The sequence below is a fragment of the Notothenia coriiceps genome, unplaced genomic scaffold (genome assembly GCF_000735185.1).
Source record: "Notothenia coriiceps isolate Sejong01 unplaced genomic scaffold, NC01 NC01_scaffold00019798, whole genome shotgun sequence".
Taxonomy (NCBI): Eukaryota; Metazoa; Chordata; class Actinopteri; order Perciformes; family Nototheniidae; genus Notothenia; species Notothenia coriiceps.
The window spans coordinates 1782-24737 of NW_011352499.1; the positions used below are offsets into that span (position 1 = coordinate 1782).

Below are 22956 nucleotides of genomic sequence, written 5' to 3' on the forward strand. Positions count from 1 at the left end.
AGCCCCTCTTTCTCCCTCTGTCTGAAACCAGAGCCCAGTCTGCTCTGAATGGTTAGCTGTCCGGCTCTGTTGTGATTGATCAACCACTTAGAGATGTCCCGCCCCTTAGCCTATCATGTACAATGTGCATGTACAATGTGTCGGAGCGCTATCCAATAGAAGCGGGAGTGTTACGTAGTGATGTCATTATGTCACGGAAGTAAACAAAGGAGTCAAATGGGGGACTTTGGGATTTTAGACATGCACAAAACCCTATATAACACAAAGAGAAAACCCCAAAAGCACAATATGGTGCTTTTTTTTTAAACCACTCATGAACAAAGACAATTCATTAAACATGTGCTTTTTTGTGAGAGGCGTGTTGTGCAGTGGGTTTTGCTTTGGTGTTCGGATTAGGGGAGCACAGGTTCAAACCCCACTGCAGTCAGCATGTCGTTGTGTCCCTGGGCAAGACACTTCACCCCAAATTTCTCCTGTGGGGATTGCCCACAGTATTGAGTATGGAAGTTGCTTTGGATAAAAGCGTCTAACAAGTGACATGTAATGTGATGTAATGTGCTGCCCTGAGCAGTTTACATACAATGAAGGAATGGAGCAGGGAGAAGAAATTATTTATTTACCTGCCACTTACTCTATAATAGATGGTCTGTCAATCACAGTTGCTTAGCAACTAGTACTTACAGTTACATGAAAACAAACACAATCAAAAGTCAAACACAATTATTCACCAGCAGAGACACAGATTACCTGGCATCGTCATACTGTCGTATTTGTTTTTTATAAAAGTAAATGTGAACCAGTATTAACTAAAGTTCTATCTTATCTTATCTTAAAAGTACTCATCATGCATCAATATAGTAGTGGAGTAAAACCAGAAAGTATTAAAAAAATGAATATACTTGAGTAAAGAAGAAAAGTAGTACTTGGCTAAAGTTAGTTATTTTCAGATATATGTAAACTTTTACTATTTACTAGTGTTATATGGCTGCTCATTTATACCTTTGTATATGGTCCTCTTTAATCTTTTCATATACCTTGAATGTGTACTTATTTGTATCTTATTAATGTTTTAAATTAAACACTGTTTTATTTTCTATTTATCTGTACTGCCCCCTTTGCTGTAACAATGTAGATGTCCCCTCTGTGGGACCAATAAACCATTTCTGATTCTAAATTCTCACACTTCCCCCAGCACTCGTGGGACTTTATTTGCTGACATCCCTCTGCCCCTAACGTTTCCCGTGTTATATGTCATGTTTGTGATTTGTCGGGCCACAGCTTGAGGTCTGGCACGCTGGCCTGAGAGAGATAGTGGGTCAGGGCAGCGAGTCCCTGAGCCTCCGAGCTGTCAGAGCATCTAAAGCAGCTGACTGCTCACAGGGGCTTTGCAGGAGCCCGTGCTCCACTTTGTCAGAGTGGGGCTTAGTGGAGCCAGACAGCCCCAGGTGAGACGCAGTCTTTATACCGACAGCCCGGCTCTCTAACACAAACAGAAAGAGCAGTGTTTGCTCGCCACACTGCTCTCACTCACTGTGGAGTTTTTGTTGGAAGTGTCACTGAGGGTTTCTGACAATCCTCAAAAACAGTATCACGGTAAAATATGTTCATTTTGTTGTAGCCCCCCTTGCCAGCGATTCTCTCTGACCATTCAGCAGTCGAGAGTGTTTACGTCACTAGTTTAGCATATTCAGCCCGGTTGTTGGCCCGGTAAGAACCTCGATTTTGGAGGGCCAGAAGAAAAGATGAAAAAGTAGCCCTGAGCCGGAACTACCCCTGGTGGAAAAGCAAAAAAAAGCCTGGTTTGGCCCGTCCCGCTTCAACCGTGCTACGTGCTGCAGTGGAAAAGCGCCATTAAATAACCAAACTGTAAAAACACTCTGCATTGAAAATGGTACTTAAGTCAAAGTTAATAAGTATAATAATAAATTGTGGCTTAATCGTAGAAGTACCCAATGCAGAAAAAGCTACAAAAAAAACCAAAAAATGTTTTGTTAATTATTCAAAAAATAAATAGAGAAAAAAATAAAGATATTATAGATTCCATTAATTATTTCACAATTGGCAAAATTAATTGACTTAGCTGTTTTTGTAAAAAGTGTTGACTTATTTAATTAAATGTCATCTTCATTTAAACTATAAACAAGAAATGTAAAAAAAATGTAATAAAGTAAAAAGTACATTATTTGTACTGGTATTGAAGTATGAAGTCCCACTAAAATAAATACTTGAAAACAAGTAATTCATTGTCGTACTTGAGCACAAGTATGAGTATTTGATTACATTCCCCCAGTGGAAACAGAGAGCCGCTAACATACAGTAGGAAGATAACCCTGACAGAATGAGATGCTTGCCTGAGGAACTGGCTGAAGGCCTTGTAGTTGGTGATGGTTTTATAGTCTTCCTCGGTGAAGCCATACTGCACGTCTTCCAGACCCCACTCTTCCATCAGCTGGCTGGAGGATTTGGGTTCCTGAGGAGATAAAGATGAGACTTAGATAATGCTTGATGAAGGCCACTCTAACCCCTTTCAGGAAAGGTCACCCTTTATAGATTGTTGCAATGAATTTGGAAATGAAGTTCCCATTGGATTGTCGGACTGTAATTATACTTATAATGTAAGGAGACACTATACTTTTAAAGCCCCCCCTCCAGTAAAAAACATGAGAACGTTTCTTTAAACCCAACCTTTTGGTATGGGTTTCCTCTCTGTTTTGCCTTCACCCTACCACACACATGTTCATCATTTCAACCACCACTGACCTGGAGGTAGCAGATTTATTGAATATGTTGCTTTTGTCTTAGTTTCAAATAAAACATGGTTTAAATCTTATGTGGTCTCCTTTTTGGTTTAGATCCCTGAACCGTGGCTGTGACAATATTTCTCCTGATGTGGAAACTTAAAGTTTCCAGTGCACATTCACTAAGAGTGGATTTTAAAGTTCACCTATCATGCAATTCTTAGGCAATAGCATAGGTCTCAGATATGTAAAAATTAATAAAAAACATGTCTATGAAGTGTTTTGCTCAAAATACCAAACAGAGATCACCCATTCCAGCCATAGGCCCTCATATCCCTCGATTTCACTTCCTGTGGCGGGCAGTTGCTGATTCAGGATATTTTTTGTAAAGGGGGGCGGAGCTTATGCCTGCTCATGCGGGACCCGGCAGATACTGTCTAAAATAAATGCTGCGGTGATGAAACGCCAAAACCACATCCAGCAGATTCACTTTTAACACATATAATTGGAATTTTGATATATTCTGGATTGTTTAGTAAGGGAGAAAATTAAAAAGTGTTTTTATCATATCAGACAGAAACTATAATGTTAGGCACAGTATCTATTACTCTTAAGTTGTAAATTCTGCAATGAATGGTACTTAATTTTGTGAAAATACAACGAAAGGAAATATATAAAAGTTATATTTACTGATTGTATATGTTTATATATTGATATCACTTTTAATGGTCGATAAAAGTTAGAAATCTTGCATACCATACTAAGTAATACTAGTAATGTTTCATTACTTTCCCAGCAATTTACCTTTACCCCTTTAATTGAAACTATATTAATTTTTTTTTAAAATACAATTGCCTGTGACCCTATCAACTATGCTACTGAATGACATTTCTTTTGAACCCTTGAGATTCTTAAATGTCCAAAACGCATATTGTTCTTGCTAGTCTTACAGCTGCTAAGAAAATGGTTGTGCTGGAGCCTACACACGATTTGTCCGTTAAGCAATGGGTTTGAACTGTTCTTGATGTAGTCCATATGGAACTGTCAGCAGCCCGTATCAATGGGGCGAAAGAGGATAATGTGAGTGTGTTGTTGCAGTGGCTGCGGCATTGAAAAGTAGGCTGTGGTTCTTTTTCATATCCTTATTTTTGCGTGTTTGATTGTAATTTGATGACACTCGTTGCCTATTGGCGCTTGATCAAGCCCACAGTGCTCCTGGGGCGGGTGTTTTTATCTTTTTTTAATTTTGTCTTATAATTTTTTTGTTTATTTGTAAGGGAACTGAATGTATGTTCTTTCACATTGTATGTATGTGTTTTTTGCCAAGTTGTTCTGTTTTTCTGCCTTAAATAATAAACAAATTTGATCACAAAAAATACAGAATCCAGTAGAAAATAAGGTGTGATCTGTTGCTGCCTGGTGGACCTAGACTGAGACTCACTTTCATGTTCCCATCATCATCGTCATCGTCCTCATCTTCCTCATCCCTCTTCTTCTTCCTGGGCTTCTTCTCTTTCTTCTCCTTGGGCTTCTTCTTCTTCTTCTTGGTCGGCCCGTACGCGCTGCTCTCGCTCTCAGAGCCGATTTCTGGACGTTCCCGCTCCTCCTCCACCTCCGAGGTCTCCTCCAGGTCGCTGTCCACTCTGGGCTGGATCCCACCCTGAGGCATTGACATGAACACATTCAAAATATTTTAAACACATGCACAATATTAGCTGGTTGGTCGATAGCAGGACATGAGCAGCTATGGTAGTTCCAAATGTCATCCTTTGTTTTGTCTTCCTGTCAACGTGCAATTGTTGTTGACCCCGTCTTGTTTGTTTTTAAAGCATAAGTCATCGTGTTACATTTTTTAAGCAGCTTCATTATAGCCTAATAATACACTTCTTTTTGGAATTTAAAGTTAACATTTCAGCCAGAAATTCAGTAAAAATGTACCTGGGACGACCAGAGATGCTAAGATCTGAAAATAATAACCCTTGAATTCAATGTAAGTACTGATTTGTTATATGAAATAAAAGGACCCCTTTTTTCCCAAAACATTTGGATTCGGGTTCAATTTGAAGGATTTCTCTGATCTTCCAGCAGATAAAGATGTTTGTGACTTGCATCGTTAAAAAACTATATTAGTGCTGTATGACATTTCACCCAAGCCATCTTAACACTTCTTTGAAATATTCCAAAAGCTCCTGCCAAACAGCTATTTTTATAAAAGTAAACAGTTAGAATCTGACTTTGAATCTTGCTCTAGCTCTCTAGCTCAAGATGTGACTGTGACTGACTGAATTCAGCATCAAAGCCAGATTCCTGGGTCTAAACTGAATTTAATCTCTGTACTTAATGATAGATACCTCCATCTCTAAGTATCATCTGATGGAATTATACAATTTAGCGAATAAAAACTGGATAATTAAAATATGAAATTCGAACAAGCATGGCGTTATTTTTGCCAGAGTTAGGGATTACAGCTCTCACAGAGGCCGCCCACGCTAAAAACATGTCAGAATACTGTAAAGCATTTTGGATAAAAGCTTCTCCTTGATGGCATTTGCATAAATTAAACTTCTTCCAAAGTGCCACTGCTCCACAAATATTATAATTCTCCCTGCCTGTGATGAAATGTATAAATTATTACATTACAAGTCAACATTTGGCTGTGAGTTGCCGAGAAGCACGTTCACCTTTCACACACGATTGAACCACAAAGTAAGCCAGCACACAGAACACCTCCGGTACTGCAGCCAATCAGTGCTCAGAACTGATCCTGTATTCCTGCCTCTATAATATGAGACATCTGCAAGGCTATATGGATTTAACAGTTAACAGGTGTTGTTTGTGTGATTAGGAGTGTTGCATATGAGCAAATTCGCTAGTGCCTGTTCATGAGTGAGTAAGAAGGAAAGGGAGAGAACAAGATCTGGGGTGCCCCTCAGTATGTGATGGTTTTTGCATGTAGTATATACACTTCAGAATGTCCATTCTTGTTTCTTGCTCACTGCAGGTGGGACCCAGGTACCCCTTAACTAAAACACTCCTGGATTGCAAACCTGGCAACAAAATGGTGGGACAAGCTCCATGTACATGCCATGTAATAAGAAATGACAGTTTCCCATGCACCTTGGCAATTGAAAAAATATATATGTACTTATAGGCTTAGCTTATTTTAAGCTAATGCATTAGCACTTAAAGGGTCCCTATTATGCTTTTTGGGGTTTTCTATTTCTTGTAGTGTGGTATGTACAATCCCCCCCTGCCTGAAACGCAGGATTTATTGGATTCCTTTGTTTTAATCCCAACATCATTATGTATAACTTGCGCTTCTATTGGCTAGTGCTCCAACATAAATGTGAAAGGCTAAGGGGCGGGACATCTCTAAGCGATTGACCAATCAGAGCAAACTGGGCTGTGGTTTCCGACAGAGGGTGAAAAGAGGTGTTGCGACAGGGAATGAAACATGTAACACAAAGTACAAACGTGAAACCTGAAAAGGAGCTTAATAGGGCCCCTTTAAAATGCTGTGGCATATTTGAAGTGAATGTACCGGCATGTTTTTTCCTGTTCTAAGTTTGTATCTTCAGGATTTATTTATTGTACGTCGCTTCAGCTAAAAAGCATCAGCTTATTGAAATGTGATGAAATTATATAAAGACAACATTTTGTGAAAGGTTAATGTGTTTGAATGCATATGTGTCAGTCATTTGTGCTTCTTTTTCTCTCTAGTAGAGGCGTGTTGTGTGCACGTTACAGAGTGAATTAGTGCACAGCGCGGAGTGCTCTGCTCGCTGCCTGTTGCTCAGCGGGCCTGTGTGGATTCATGGAGAGACTCACAGGCGTTTGGCTCTGTAGCGCAGTGGAAAGGTTCACGTTGCTGCAGCGCCCGCCAGCCCTACCAGCAGCCTAGCTGTGTTGCCATGGCGACCATATTTGAGCAGTGTCTGGCTCTCACTCTCTCTCTCCTCTTAGTTTTCTCTCATAGCTCACCCCCATGCACACGTTTCTCTTCTCTCACTCTTTTCCCCTCTCTCACTCTCTCTTTCAATAAGGCTACACACACACACACACACACACACACACACACACACACACACACACACACACACACACACACACACACACACACACACACACACACACACACACACACACACACATATACCCACACTCTATCACAGTGGCAGCCAATGGAACGGCGCCATCCAATCAGACACGTTTGCATAACGAGCTTGTTATGCAGAGGCCTGTGGTTGCAGAGCTGGTGCTCCAGCACCCGTCTAGACAAATCTCATTTATGCATAAGAAGAAGGAGAGAGAGGGGGGGGGAGAGAGAGAAAGAGAGAGAGAGTACAGTTTGAAGATAGTATGGAGGGGGGTGGGAGTGGGGGTGGAAATGGAGGAGGGAAAGGCTAAGAAGCAGAACCGCTGTTGAAAACAACTGCAAAGACAAAGTGGAAGTGTGCAACAACCTGGCAGAGTTCAGTGTTACACACACATCAGAGGACAGAGGAGGACACTGGCAGCAACAAAGAGGGTGTCTCTACTTGGAGAGGGCAGAAAATCTGATAAGTGCTGATAGCATAATCAAATTAGATGCTTCCCCGTAATGGCTCCGCCTTAGGGGGGATCGCAGAGGGTATGCGAACAGAAAATGAGTAAGAAAAAGAGGATATTCAATAAAGATCTAGTTCAACAGGAAAAATCCTGCTGTGAAAACACTTCCAAAACAATAGCCTCTTCTCTTTTGCAGGAATCAGCAACAGCCCGCTGTTGACTCACAATCCTTGAGAAGATACTGAGCTTATAAAAACAAGACAGCGGCCCATCTTAAAACTAAGTGTATTTCAGCAAAATATGAAAGTGGCTCCCTCATAGACGCTTTATTGTGGCCTCTTCTTTTTCCAATTAACTGCCCTCTATAAACTCCTTTGAATTTCTAGTAGTTGTTTTGTTGAAATGGAAACAGAACATCCTTTCATTTCCACAATGTGGCTGTGTTTCCCTGCAGATGAGAGTCTTTCTCCAGCAGCTCTGACCGGAGACTGGGATGTTCCACTGACAGTCTCTGACCCCAATTGACTTCTGGCCCCTGTCTGACCTTTGGGGAATGATTGGAAGTGAATTACAGCAGCAGCAGCGGCTCCTCAGTGGGAGAGTGAAGGAGAAATAAAAGGGAGAAAAAGCAAGAAAGAAAAACACCCCCTTCATCTTCACCTCCTTCCTACCTTTCTACCTTCACCCCCATTATCATCTTGCTCCATTAGCCCTCCTCCTCTTCTTCTTCTTCTGTCTTATTGTTTACAGTCACAGGCCATTAAAATCAACTTATGTTACACACATTACACTTTAAAGAGGCCCTTTTATGCGTGTTGGGGTTGTCCCTTCCTCTTAGACTGCTATATAGGTTTGTGTGCATGTAAATGGTCATCAAAGGCTAAAATCCCCATATTGAAGAGTTTCACTCCCACACACCTGCCAGAAAAACCTCCATTTAAGTATTTTGTTTACCTATGTGACATAATGACATCACCATGAAAAACCTTCGGTTCTATATTAGTCTGGTTTCAGACAGAGGGTGAAAAGATGTGCTACAGCAGGGGCAGTATGAGGAAAAATAAAGACCTTTTTGAACATTAAAGCATGGAAACGTGTCACAGTAGAGACACAACATACAAATACGAACCTGAAAATGAGCATAATAGGGCCCCTTTAATTAAGATCTCTCAACAATATTAAAAGAAAGAAATAACAAAGGAAGGATTTGCAGTTTGCTGTGACCCAAAGGCAACCGCATCACGATCAAGGCAAAGTAAGGTGATGCATGTGAGAGGTGAGAGGAGAGGGAAGAAAGAGGAGAATACAGGGCAGAGCCTGTGTGTGAGAGAGAGGGAGGAGACTGTCAGAGGGAGTCCCCCCCTCATTAGCTCAGTGAGACCCGGAGCTCAGTGTTTACCACAGGCAGCCAGGGGGCCGGGTGGCAGGCTGGCCGGCCAAGCTCCTCGCAGCACTGCCGGCCCCTCCAGCCAGCAGAGGGGAACATCCTGGCTGTGTAACTGACACTGTTACAGCCATCGTCAACACGCGCGGAAAATGCTCTGGGAATACAGGGAATTCCTGTAACCACTGAGGAAAAATCTTATGGCATCTGGGTTTTGCTAAAGTGCCAGGAAAGCCTAAGGTATCATGACACTTTTCAGGCAAGGTCGAGGCTGACTTCATGAGATGTTGCCTTTGTTTGTCACAGTACCCTTGATGTTATGGTAACAGTGGAGCATTTAAACATGTGTAATTAAAAAAGCGTTAACAATGACATACCCAGCTGCAGTTCTCCATTAGCTCATTGTCTAGGTTTTCAGAAACTCTTCAAATCCTGTGACATAATTAGGGATTAGTTATCTCGACAAGATGTATTGTGACAAAGTCAGTCTTGCCCTGGGGTTAGGGCTTAAGTTAGGGTTGTGAGTTGTAAACTATGGGTTTAAGTTATGAGTCGTGAAGATGGTTGGGGTAGTCTGATGTGTTAAAGCAAGCAAAAACACAAATCAAGAGGAAATAGAGTTAAACACAATACTATTGTCACATAATATGGTGTAGCACCAGCCTACAATCTCTGCTGTCATTGACCTCATTTCCAGCTGAAGCTAGTAAGAAAACTAGTATCAAAGTATCATACAGTATTTGAACTGTATGTTACTTTCCCAATACCAAAGGCTGCAGAGACAAAGTACGCAGCTGCTGGTGACCATGTCGGAGAATTGAGCAGCATTCAGACCAGATGTTTCCCACAGCGGAAATCTCAAGTTGAACTAGAAGACAGTGTAGACAGGGCCAATATAAATATGAAAGCATTACCACACACAAGCTCAACTCAATCAATTAGGTTTTTTTTTCACCTATAGGTAATGATAGCTAATGCTAGCTCAACGCGTTAGATTAAAAAGCTTTGTGATTAGCTTAATCTAAGTGATATAACCATAACAAATCTGGTTGAATGAAGTCACTAGTGTGAATGTTGGAAGCAGCTCAATACTCTGTGGAAATATTTGAGACTAATGTACCTCTGACCTGTTCTCCTAACATTGGAAACTAATATCTGTCACAGCTCTGACTCCCAATGCTAGCTTGGCGCAGTCGCTGTTCTTCTGAACTACAATCCCTGCCATCTACACTGACACCACAAGCACAAATCTCCACTCCAAAGTGTGCCTTGGTGCCCTAAGCTGCCACTGGCAGTGACGGCAACGCTGCTGCCAGCCTCCTCTGAGCCGGGAGACAGTTCGCATTTAGATTACAGAGGCAGCACAGCAGCCAAAACACACCTTTGATCCAATTGCAGAGACATCAAAAGAGCAGTGGTTTGGACAAATAGAGAACGCAGGGGAGCCACAAAGCCGTTGTGTCCGAGGTCAAGACTGAATGGTGTTGAGTGGGAATTACATCTTACCTCCTTTTTCCTCTTCTTTACTTTGGGCATTTTGCCCTCTTTCATCTTTTTGGGCTTCTGCTTCTTTTGTTGTTTAAGGGAGTCGCTGTCGGAGAAGAAGCTGTCGAGGGGTGTGAGGGGAACGGTGTTGCGCTCACCTTCGTCATCATCATCTGGAACCAAAACAACAAACATTTTCTGATCAGGACACAATGCAGTACATAATGTAGTAGAGACGATAAATGTGGACATTTGGCATTAGAGTATGAGAACCAAAGCATCTCCTAATGCGACAACATCTTTAGGCTAAATTGATAAATGCAGAAGATCAAAAGAAGATACAAATGAAATGATGATGATTAAATAATACAAAAAGTCAGACGGCAAATTCAAATTGCAAACATTTACTGTTTACATCATTTAAAATAAGAAGATTTGCCTCTTTCCTTCGTTTTACTTGTAAGTTATTATGCTATACTGTATATAGGAATCAATGTGAAGATATTGCATCGTGAAACGAGAAAGCACAGTGAAAAGTCAGCCAGTCTATTTTTGAAAATAAAAAGAATGAATCATTGCCAGACCAGCAGGAGCACTTGGCAAAATAAACCTCATAAACACACATCATTGAGTGTGGATCAACTTTGCCCGTCAAAGCACAAATAGATGGAGCGCCCGCCCCGCAGCTAAATGGGAACTCCCCGGAGGACCACTGAGGTATACTGAGCATATCTTCAGCTTTAACGCTTGCTGGGACTAAAGCGACCTGCTGCTGGTTGTCAGCTGTACTCTCTCAGAGCTGCTGTGTACCAACGTGCTGACTGCTGAGCGTGGAAGACTTCAGTGACGCCATAGTGGGTCACAGAGGAGTAAGCAAGGAAGAGAGACAGTCCCAAACAATACATCACTGTAAAGAGACAAGCAGAGAAATACACACGGGATGCCACTAAAGTTTGTTCTCGTAATCCGACTAACTTTCCGTCTACTTCAGTCTATCTTCCGGCGATGGTCTGTTGATTCTTCAGTAGCCTACATACATTTTTCCAGACTGAAATATCTCAACAATAACTGGATGGATGGCCATGACATTTGCAGAAACATTCACGTTCCCCAGAGGATGAACCCTTCTGGATTGAGTAATTCCTCTATCTTTCCCTGAAGCACCACCACCAGCTAGTCAAAGTGTTCTCTTATCCTGTGAAATATGTCAGATTCTACTGGATTGACTGATACAAAACATTTGTAAATGCGTCATTCCCAGATGTTTAATCCTACTTACTTTGATGTTCCCATTCTACACTCTAAAAACAAATGCCTTGGCTCAACAAAGAAAATCAACGCAACAGTTTGCATCGATGTTTATTGAGTTAAGACAACTTCTAATGAAATTGTCTTAAAGCAACAAAGTTATTTGAGTTAGGGGAGAAGGTTTTTCCTCTGCAATCAGAGGTGTTTTTAATTACCACTTACTTAATAATTGGTGGCATAAACACAAGTTTTGAAGTTGATTACTCAAAAGATTAAGTTGTTCCGACTAGTTTTACCACATAATTTAAAAGGAATTTTAAGTTGTATATACTTAGTTACCCTCATTCGGGATACAAGTTTTTAAGTTGATAACTCCAAACATTAAGTTGTTCCAACTAGATTTAACGTATGATTTAAAAGGACTTTTAAGTTTTATGTACTTAATTACCATCATTGTGAACACACATTTTTAAGTTGACAACCATTTATAAGTCAAGTTGCTCAAAATATATTGTATTCAATAGTTTTTTTTCTTAGCTTTTTAATGTTTTTGCCTTTAAAGAAAGAAATTAATTGATTGCACAACAAAAATATTAGGCAATTCACTTTTTATTTTGAACTGCAGTTGTTTATTTCAACACATGATGTTTCAATCAGGAGATCATTCATTTTGTTTGAACATTTATTGACACATGCCATATGATAAGGTGTATGAACACCTGAAATCACAGCTGACTGCAGGAGAGAGGAGAACTATTTTATAGTTTGGCTGCAGCACGTTGATTGGCTGCTGGAGAATGAGGTGAAATGTAATAGGTTAAAGAGAACGCCTGTGATGAGCTGATTATATGCAGCTGTGGAGTGAATGTATATATACCCAGTCTTCCTGAAAGAACTTGCGCTGAGCTTCATTTAAATCTTGAAAAAAAAGATAAATTACACACATTTAAATTGCCTTACAAATAATAAATAAACACATTAGCCATATTACCATGGGAAATGGGGACACAGCAAATAAATGTTGCCATCACATCGAAGTTAGAGGCCTTTGCATATTTAAAACCAGTGCCAAATATGTAAAATCTGTAAAGTTTTTGTAAAACTACAGAAACAAACTCTCAATGGCCACCAATCTGCACAGATTTTACATATTTGGCACTGGTTTTAAATATGCAAAGGCCTCTAACNCCCACCACTCCAGTGGATTATCCATTGTGGGGATATGCGGTGTCCGCTGGCAGTAATCCCGTAGCTCATCATCCGCATCACTGTTGACCCGTGTTTTCTTGCTGTTCGTTTGCCTCTGTTCAGTGCTGACGCCGGTCCGTTGCTCACTGGTGCTAGCATTACTGCTAGTGCTAGCTGTCGGCAGCGGGTGTCTCATCTTCAGATGGTTGCGCATAGCAGATGCATTTGTATTGTACTTCAGTACAGCTGTACACAACTGACACTTCACTGTGGAGTTGGTTACATCTTCGTTGAAGTACTGCCATACATAAGAATGTCGGACGTGTTTTGGAGCATTTTGCAGCACCTCGTTTACCTCAATTTTTTTCACGACTAGTCGACTAGGGCCTACAGCGCCGACTAGTGGTAAAGGTAGTCGACTAGTCGATTACTTGGTGAAACCCCTAGTGTGGACGGGCCCTGAGCGGTTTGGTCATTAGAATCTCTCAGTGCAGTAATCTTTGAACGAGAGGAGACTGCAAAATCTTAATGAAATTCATTGAATATAAATGTTTCAATGACATTTGTGTAACCGGCGACTGAGTAGAACCCAAATACATGTATTAATTATCATTATCTCTTCTTTGATATTAGTAATACACCCGCTAAATATGAGTGGTCACCGGTCACTCTGGCCGATTCTCAAATGGGGTTTTAAAAGGTTTAGGGTTTACCATAAATGAAAACTGTTGTCGGCCATTTGTCAGTCCACATGCCACGAGGTAAGAACTGAGTTGAAAATAATTTAAAAGGTATATCATCCTCAACTGCATTTTTGCTTTTACCACGAATGAAACGAAGATGGTATAACCAGATTTTCAGTTGGATTAAATTGCTTAAAATGGTCTTCCATAAATATAAGCATCTATTCTGATCAATGTTTTTTCAGTTACTTTATTTATATGAATATGGACACCACATGCATTTGGAATAGTTTCATACATGTAAACTAGTATGTTACGACTTCTGTCCAAAGAAGGCTTTTTAAAATGGAAAATAAAACTCATTCTTGCATACAAGAAATAACATTCTGAAATAATATTGAAAATGCAGTTTAGAAAAGCATTAATAGAGTAATAGTGGTTTTAACACATTTGTAGGCATTTAATCACTTGTGCGATCCAATTCATATACCACCTTACTAACGCAATATGCCAAGATGTCCTTCATTTGGTAGCACCCTGCAACAATCATTCAGTATTTTCTCGCTGTAATGGCTCAGTCCTTTGTGCAGGGGATGTATAGGTGGAAGAGGTTCAAGGTGCACTGTTATAATGAAGTAGTATGTCCTTATTGTTACACACTGTATGCAACAGTACATACTTTGTAAGGGTAGCTTCTGTTTTTAAAGAAGCCGTTTACCTTTTTTAGTTTACCCTTTGGAAATGGGATATTTAAAGTCACTTCAACAAAATCCAAAGATAATATCCGAACTTACCTTGATAATTGTGTTTTTCCATCAAAATAGTCAAGTAGAATTGATTATTTATATATTGTGGTTATATACATATATAGTCTTTTTAGATTATTTAATACACACACACACACACACACACACACACACACACACACACACACACACACACACACACACACACACACACATATGCATGAATACGGCAAGAAGACTTCCATTTCTCTTTCCGAGTTTGGAACTCCACCACCAGAGGGTGACTCTACCACTGTCTTTCTTACATGGAAAACTTGATATGGAAAACTGAGGATATTACCTCTATATCATCTGGGGCTAGAGGACAATGATAATAATAATACATTTAATTTGTAACGAAAATAGGGTTGATTTAAAGTATAGCTAAATGCACACGGTTGCAGGTGATCATTGGATATGCCAACTTTCAAAAGTTATGTTTGACCTTATTTAGTCCACCCCATTGTTTTAAGCATATTCAAAGACTGCAGACCTTCTAACTGCCTGCTGCTGGTTTAGAGTGTATAAATAATGAATTAGTTATAAATATAGAAAACTGTTTACTAATGTACAATGTCTGATGGTTTCCCCTTACCACCTCCTCCACTTGTGCAGGTACTTGAAGTATCTCACCAAGAAGTACCTGAAGAAGAACAACCTGAGGGACTGGCTGCGGGTCGTGGCCAACACCAAGGAGAGCTATGAGCTGCGCTACTTCCAGATCAACCAGGATGAGGAAGAAGAGGAGGATGAAGATTAAACTTCACGCAACTTCAAATACTTTAAATAAAGTTTCAAAAGAGACAAGACAATCTGTCTTTTTTTTATTGTTAAAGTGCTTTCATTTATTTTCTTTAGTCATTGTCACAAACGGTACAATTTGAATATGTACATACAAGAGTATTACTGTTGGCATCTTATTTAGATGCAATTAAAACAAAACTAGCTCTTTTTTGAATATATTTAAGTTTGTTTCTTCTTTGGTAGTTAAATGTTTTTTTAAACCTTATTTCTGCTTTAGTACTTTGAACGCATCTGAGCAAGCAATGCAATTTGCATTAGCCTAAAATGTAACGGTAGATCTTTGCATTATATAAATTGAGAAAATAAGGTTAATCAAAAATAATTAAGCTGGTTATAATTAATAGGCTACATTCAAACGTAATCGGGACACATTGAACCGTAATCTCTTTGCCTGCGAGACACTCAGCCCTTGATTTGTGTATTTTGATGGATTAAGTGAAGTTGAGGCTCTTGCTCTCTGTGGTGAGCTCTCTGTGGGGTATCCTGTGTTACAGCTGTGGTAACCTTGACAACAGTTAGACCACTGGCAGTCAGTGCTCCTCTCGCAGCAGGCACCCATCAGGCTGCATTTGTGTTTTTTGTGTCTGCGAAAAAGTGCAACTTTGCAGTTAGGGAGCCTGATACTGAGGGGGGTTTTATCCACATAAGGCGCTAATTGAAAGCATAAATTAGACCAAAATGTATTAACTGACATGGAAATGTTCACTTAAGACATAATGGTGTTTTTTTAACTCCCTAAAGTCCGGATTCATATGTATAGCCGGCCATGTGAGTGAATATTAAAGCAGCAGAAGTTTGTCTCTATTCTCCGGACTTCCAGGAGGAATGTTCCGGCGACAGGCGAGGCAGAGTCCGCCTGTTAGTCGCACATGGTGCTGCGTCTCGGGGTGTTTTTTGTTGTTCCACACTACTAGTTAAAGTGGCCACTAGTAACTAAGCGAGCATGACTAACTAGTTGTGGGTGAAATTATGGGATGCATCGTCATGGCAACAGACCAGACGTCACAATCTGGGCATGTGTGTTCCATTTTTGTCTTTCTTTTTCAGACTGCAAGACCTGGATAGAGATCAGTGGAACATATTATTTTTAATTTTTTACGCGTGAAGAGAAAGCCCCAGATTCACTCCAAAATTTAAAAATAAAAACATGTTTTTTAACTGAGCGACGAATACATTTGTTTTTGGGTAAAGCCTGGGCTGCGGCGTCTGGAGGGTTAACTTTCAGTATTCTCAGCCTAAAAGGGGGCTTTGGGGGCTATGAGATAAAGATGCCGGGGTCGCTGAGTAATGAAGACGAGGGACAAGACGACATGGATTTTGAAGACGATATGCCAGGTGAGGGAAAAGGGGGGAGGCGGGGTGTCCTTCACATTATGTTTGCGCCGCTACGCCTTGAATGCGGGGAAAAGGGCTTGTCCTGCGTTCCCGAGACCCGAGAGGAAGAGGAGGGGTGGGGTGCAATAAGCAGAGTCATGCTATTATTTTCTGCACGAACTAGTGTCTTAAAGGTGGGAACAGGGTTTTTAGGGTTTCAGCTCTCCCACCATCCAGCCTGATTTGCGGGCATGATGAAAACCCTGCTGCATGTAGGCTGTTTTTCTCCTCACAGGCTGCATGCAAGTTAATGGCTTTTACCTTTTAGACAAGTTTGTTTTCCAGAGATATGTTTTTAAACCATGACAATGTATTCGCCTGCTGTGATTTTTCTAGAATGTGTGCGTATGCTTTAAAGTGGATTTGCGCTACAGTGACAACATCCGTGTTGGTTTTGTTATGGATGATGCTCTGCTCTTTCCACTTGTGATCAGGAGGCTGCTCTAACTTTAAATGTTTTTCCAGAACTGCATGGCTGCAGAGGTGTGAAAGCCACGTGTATAGGCTACAGTAAACAGTGTTTATCAAGTGTGGCTTGGTGCTTCTTGACTCGATCATGTGCACTGTTTATGGTTAGGTCCCCAACAGCCCCTAAGCTCTGGGTCGGGCACTAACTGAAATTAAGTGTAACCCACATTCTTGACACAAAGCTCACTTAGTTCTCATGAAATGTTCATGAAAACCACATTGGTGCAATATTTCATGCTGCTGTTAAATTAATCTGTCAACTACTTTGGCATGGAACCATTAGCCTACATGACATTTTCACAACTTAAAATGTAAAGGAGCATGATGCACAGAGAATGATATCCTCTTATAAGTGACCCGTCTACAAGACACTTGCCATATTGTGGTCATTTGGTTTTCTTGTTTGTCTTTTTGGAAGTTTTCCATTCTTCCGCATGAGTCTTTGTCCTATAGAATATCTGGTTAAACACTTAATTGGTTAGAGAACCTTTAAATTCACAAAAATATATCTTTCAAATAGTTTGAGATTTCAATTTTCTTCACCGCTGCATCCCGACTTCTGCTCCTCTGGTGATTTTTTCCAATGGTGGGATCAGCTAAAGGCTACAGCTGCCATGCCTTTGAACTTAAACTGCTAACTGGGATGTCTGTCATGCTGAGCCCAGAGCCGGCTTCAGTCGAACCTGATCCTAAATTGCTGAGGATCTGCTTCCTGCTCCAGAGTGTCAGAGGCTGAGGTTATGGAGTGCATTCTACTGGGCAGGACAACCAGACATCTTTATGCCATGGTGTTAGTATGGCTGTAGTGCAATCAATAGATTCATATTTTATTTCATTCCTTGCAGTTTGCTGCAAGCATTAGATGATTTGATGGTCTGATGTCAAGGGCAAGACTCAAACGATGCTGTATTGTTTTGCCCTCTTCTCTGCTTTTATACCACAATGTGGAACAGTTTCATAGTTAAAAACAATAGATGGAAATGGAACTTAATAGCATATAAAGCCAATTAAATGTTGTCCCCAGGCCTGCCTGCTAAGTGGTGATATTATCTTTTAAAAACTGATTTTTTTTAAAAATCTAAATGAAGGCCCTTTGTGGATTTAACAAAGGAACATCCATAGGCCTTCCTGAAAAAGGTACAAGAATAAGTAGAATCAAAATTATGAAATCTAATGAATAATTTCCACCAACATGGTTGCCATGGTGCATATCTTGCTAATTTTTCATGCTAGTTTTAATGATCTTGAGCCTCAAAAGCTTGTTATTTTTGTACCACTTTCACAACAAAGGGGAGACATAAAATAAATTATAGCGCTTATCATCGGCACATCATTGTTATCTCTTTCCATCATATTTTCTTCTCCTAAATACACACAATGTTTTTCATAAACCAGATTAATACTTAGAGTATTGCGTTGCGTAGTGTGCAGTATGGATAGATAAAGACAGAGGGAGAGAAGAGCAGTGTTGAGCGGTTGAAGCATCATCTCTGACGGCCAGCCATAGCCTGGGGGAGAACACAAGCACTGATGCGTGTCCCCAATAACCCGGTAGTTGGTTAAACATTTATAAGAGAGGAAATGTACAATTTATTATGGCAGGTGAGGGAAGATTTGTGCGTAGTTATCCAGTTTGAAAAATCAAAACATTTCCATGTGTCCTTCTTAATTTGATTTGTCTCCGCATAGACATAACTCTGTGTTTCGTTGGCTACATCAAAGGGACACTTTAACACTATTAACCCTTATAATATGTAGAAATTAAAATCAGACACAATTATATTGTATTTATTGTGTTTGATTGAAGAGTCTTTGTGTGTTTATCTTATTACTAACCATGAACATCCATTGTTCTGCTGCTGATAAAGGAAGCAGATTCTTATCAAAGTGACAGACAAGGTCAGGAATGCAGGTCATATTTTTCCCATCATCAAGATGCTTCCATGCAATTAATTTGCTACAATGTAGAAGCATGTCTTAGGGGACTTCAGGCCCCTAAAAAGCTATTATCTATCACAGTGTTTATTTGTTGTGGCACATAAAGTGTCCTAATTCCCTTTGTTTCACTCCGGGGGATCTCACTGTCACAGATTGTTCCGTTGTGTTTTCTCTTTTAATTGTTTTGTTCTTCCCTAAAATCGCAAGATTATCATGGGCTTTTGTGTGCCTACAAATGTTATCCCCAATTGGAAAAGGGTCTATTTTTGGATCCCTCGCTGTGAAAGTTGACACCATTTTATCCTACTGCACGTGCATGAAGCCTGTGCACGAAGCCTGTGCACGAAAAACATGCTTTTTTTCTAATGTGTGTTTGCAGATGAGCAGTGCAGCATTTCAGTCTCTTTAAACCTCCGTTATAGTGCACACATTAGGATCTTGTGCATATATTATCTATGATAGATATGTTTTTAATGGCGCTATTTGGTTTTTATCCCTCCATCACTTTGATGATTACATTTTCTAATAATAGTCTATGGATGTCTTTGTCTGGAGGCGTTTGAGGCATATAAGCACTTGATCAATGGAGAGAGGATACAAAATGGCTCAGTTTTTCCTTCATCGTGGCAAGCAATGCTTGGCAACATTAAGTGGGCATTTCCACACGGGGCCAACAGAGAAAGGGCTAATGTGCTTTCCAGTAAACTAGCTTCCTCACTTGGGAGTCACTAATGAATCTCCCTTCTAATGGGTCAGTCCAGTGGCCAAGCCCTTGCAGGAAGGTCAAAACTGTGTCTGTGCCATCCGTCCACACTTTACAGACGCCTCTTTTGCCAAGTGGAGCTTTGGTCCTCTCTCTATCTGAATCGGTGCCAGACCTCCCTGTGCCACATGACTGAGCGACCCCCCTCCCCACTGCTCCCCTTCCAACACCTGGCACAGCCCGGTCCACTCACCAAGCAGACAGATTATCATTCCCCTGATGGCTTCCCCTTTGGGGACTTCACTGGCCATTTACTGTAGGCAGGTGTCAGATTACAAGGCAATGCAGGTGTTAAACACAGGTCTATTTTTTTTTATATAATCAATTGCATTGTTGTCATATTCTTTTGCATGTTAATTGCATACATAACAGAGAAACCATTTGTATGTGTTCAATATTTGTTTGGATTTTCAACAACTATGTCACAGATTTTAGGCTGTACTTCCTGCACAGGGGTGCTTCTTTGCTAAATGCTAACATGCACATATAGTGACCATGCTAACATGCTGATGTTAAGCATTTATCCTCTATCTTCGTAAATAACAAATTGACCCCAATAAAGCACTTTTCAAGTCTTTGCAACAACTCAAGCGCTTTTACATAGAGTCATTTGCACATTCACAAACACATTTATACACAGACAGAGGCTAGCATACAAGGTGACACCTGCTCATCAGAAGAGCCTAACATCGCACACACTAAAACACTATTAGCCATGTTATCTGGACTCATTTGGGGTTCAGTATCTTTCTCAAGGACACTGTAGAGGCTTGGGATCAAACCATTGACCTCTTCACTCTACCTCCTGAGCCACAGCTGCCCTTAGTTTAGCCTGTTAGCATGGTTAAATTAGCTGATTAGCACTAAACACACTGTACAGCTGAGGAGGGATTTACTGGTCTTTGGTCTGTAAAAAAATACTTAATTATGGCAATGAACTAAAAGTCACACAACCACCAAAGTAATTACAGATCATCTGTATAGGGATGTTCATATTTTTACAATTTTTCATAGCAATCCATCGGACTGTAAAATATGTGATTCAGAATCTACAAATGTTAACCTCATGCCAGGAAAGGAGCACCAGTCAGTAAGATTTAACATCTTCTGGCATTTTTGTACACATTTTGGTACCAATCCATTTATGTTGACATATTTTACAGACTAAGACCTTGATCAGCTGATAGTGCTACAGGAAAGTCAGGAGAATCACCAAAGCATATGATTCGTCCTGTGGGGACCATGAATGTCTGTTAAAAATGTCATGGCAATCCATCGAGGAGTTGTTGAGATATTTCAGTATGGACCGAACGATCTACAGACCAACACTGCTAACAGTAGCATGTTGCCAGCAAAGCTAATACATACCTTGTATGGTCTGATAGGTGTACTTTAAAACCTACATCAGTAACACTGCATCATCACTGTCAAGTCTAAGTGATTCATTGTACAGAAAACGGTGCATCTCCATTTGTATCTGAGCCATCCATGTCATCATCTGTTCATCTAAGAGAAATGCAAGGGTTGCCTGGCAGGCGCCTTACATACATCTGAGAGATAAAAGAGCTCCCTGTTTGAGAAACTGAATACATAAAGTCAAGGCTTTATTTAGAAATAGAGATATAAAAGAGAGTGAAACATGTGGATCTCTGTGTGATGCAGAAAATAAGAATAAGGTGACAAAACCTAGATAGATAGATAATCAGTGGTTATCCCGCCTTAATCAGATACTAAAAAATATTTTCTGCAGATGCCTGTGGAGTTTTAGTGTTATAAATGCTGTTTTAGGTGCCTTTGAATACAAAATTACTACCTGCACATTTACATGAACATTAATAATAACTACCAGTGAAACATTTAGTCAGTTGGCAGCTTTATCAGGCACAAAAAGCACAAGTTTCCCCCAATTAACACTAAAGAAGCTGTGACACACTTCATCTTGTGGTCAAAGGAAACACAATGAGCCTGACATTGCCACTGATTAAAGCTTTGAAAAAACGCTGGTTGTGTGTGTGTGTGTGTGTGTGTGTGTGTGTGTGTGTGTGTGTGTGTGTGTGTGTGTGTGTGTGTGTGTGTGTGTGTGTGTGTGGGGGTGGGTGGGTGTGTGTCTGTGTGGTGTGCCTCCTGCTAGCTTTGCTTAAAAGAGGATAAGTGGTTGGTGTGGTTTGTGTGTCTACTACACAGGAATCCCTCCTCCCAAACTTCTCACCCCAGCTACCCAGGGGAGAGGTAGACTGCATGGCTTGTTGGCTGATTGACTCTGATACATGTGCTGCATATTTCATGTTCTTCATTCTTTCTGCATGAGACACAGAGAGTCAGGGAGACCCGTTCATAGAGTGACGGAGAAAGAAAGACAGGCAGAGAAAGAGAACCACCTTTAATCTGTTCATTATCCTAGTTTAGTGTGTTAGTACAGTATGATAGAAAGCTGCATAATCACCTAAGTAATTACAGGTCATCTAGATCTACCGTAATCACTAAAGCCAGTTGTGTTAATCCTCCTGGGAACATGAATGTCTCGACAAAACATAATGGCAATCCATTAAGTATTTGTTGAGAGAATCGTGTTTGCATGATAAAATGTCGCATAATCACCAAAGTAAATACAGGTAATCAGAATCAGAATCAGAAACTGGTTTATTGCCAGGTTGGTTCACACGTAGGAATTTGACTTGATGTCATGGTGCATCTGATAGGGGACATTAATATTTTACCACATTTCCTTGCTATCCGTTTGACGGTTATAGATTAGACTCAGAAGCAAAATGTCAACTTAATAGTGGCAACAGAAAACCAGTCAGTAGGATTAAACATCTGGGTATCACTCATTTACACATCTTTTGTATCTGTCAAGCCAGTAGATGCTGACATATTTCACAGGATAAGAGAACAATTTGACTAGCTGGTGGTGGTGCTTCAGGGAAAGATAGAGGAATTACTCAATCCAGAAGGGTTCATCCTCTAGGGAACATGAATGTCTCTACAGATGTCATGGCCATCCATCCAGTAATTGTTGAGATATTTAAGTCTGGACAAAAGTCATGGACTAATTGCAAAATGCAGATTTTTATATATATCATAGGATTAGAGAAGACTTTGACCAGATGGTGGTTGTGTTCAGGTAAATTGGATTCACTGAAGCCAGTTGGGTTCATCCGCTTGGGAACATGAATGTCTCTACAAAATGTAATGGCAATCGATCCAATAGTTGTTGAAGTTTTTCTCAGGAACTTAACATTTCAACCTAATGGTACACTCTAAAAACGAATTCAGGCGACCTTTCACCTCCACTTAAATGCATGGTTGCAAGATAAAAATGTGAGTTAATGGATTTAGATAAACATTTTAAGTTGCAAACATTAATTTATAAGTTGTGTTGACGTAATAATGTTGGTAATTACATCAACTTAATATTGTGTGTAATTTGAACTCTGATTTCTGCGTTAATTGACATACAACAAAATTCAAGTTGTAGTAAGTAATGCAATTGGCTTGATAACTTAATTGTTCTACACCTTGGGTTAAGGATTTCAAGTCCACTCCCACT

At 40.3% G+C, this 22956-nt stretch overlaps 1 protein-coding gene across 1 annotated transcript in view; it reads right to left on the reverse strand.

Annotated features, from left to right (window-relative positions):
* Positions 1-11008, reverse strand: part of LOC104952291 (chromodomain-helicase-DNA-binding protein 5-like) — a gene marked incomplete at its 3' end in the record, with an annotated part of 12026 nt that extends 1018 nt beyond the window's left edge. The window contains exons 1-4 of the mRNA XM_010779087.1: positions 10966-11008; positions 10177-10328; positions 4180-4398; positions 2352-2470 (exon numbers count right to left, since the gene is read on the reverse strand). Coding sequence (XP_010777389.1) covers positions 2352-2470; positions 4180-4398; positions 10177-10328; positions 10966-11008 — 533 coding nt within the window. The remainder of the gene's footprint in view (positions 1-2351; positions 2471-4179; positions 4399-10176; positions 10329-10965) is intronic.
* Between the last annotated feature and the right edge of the window lie 11948 nt (positions 11009-22956).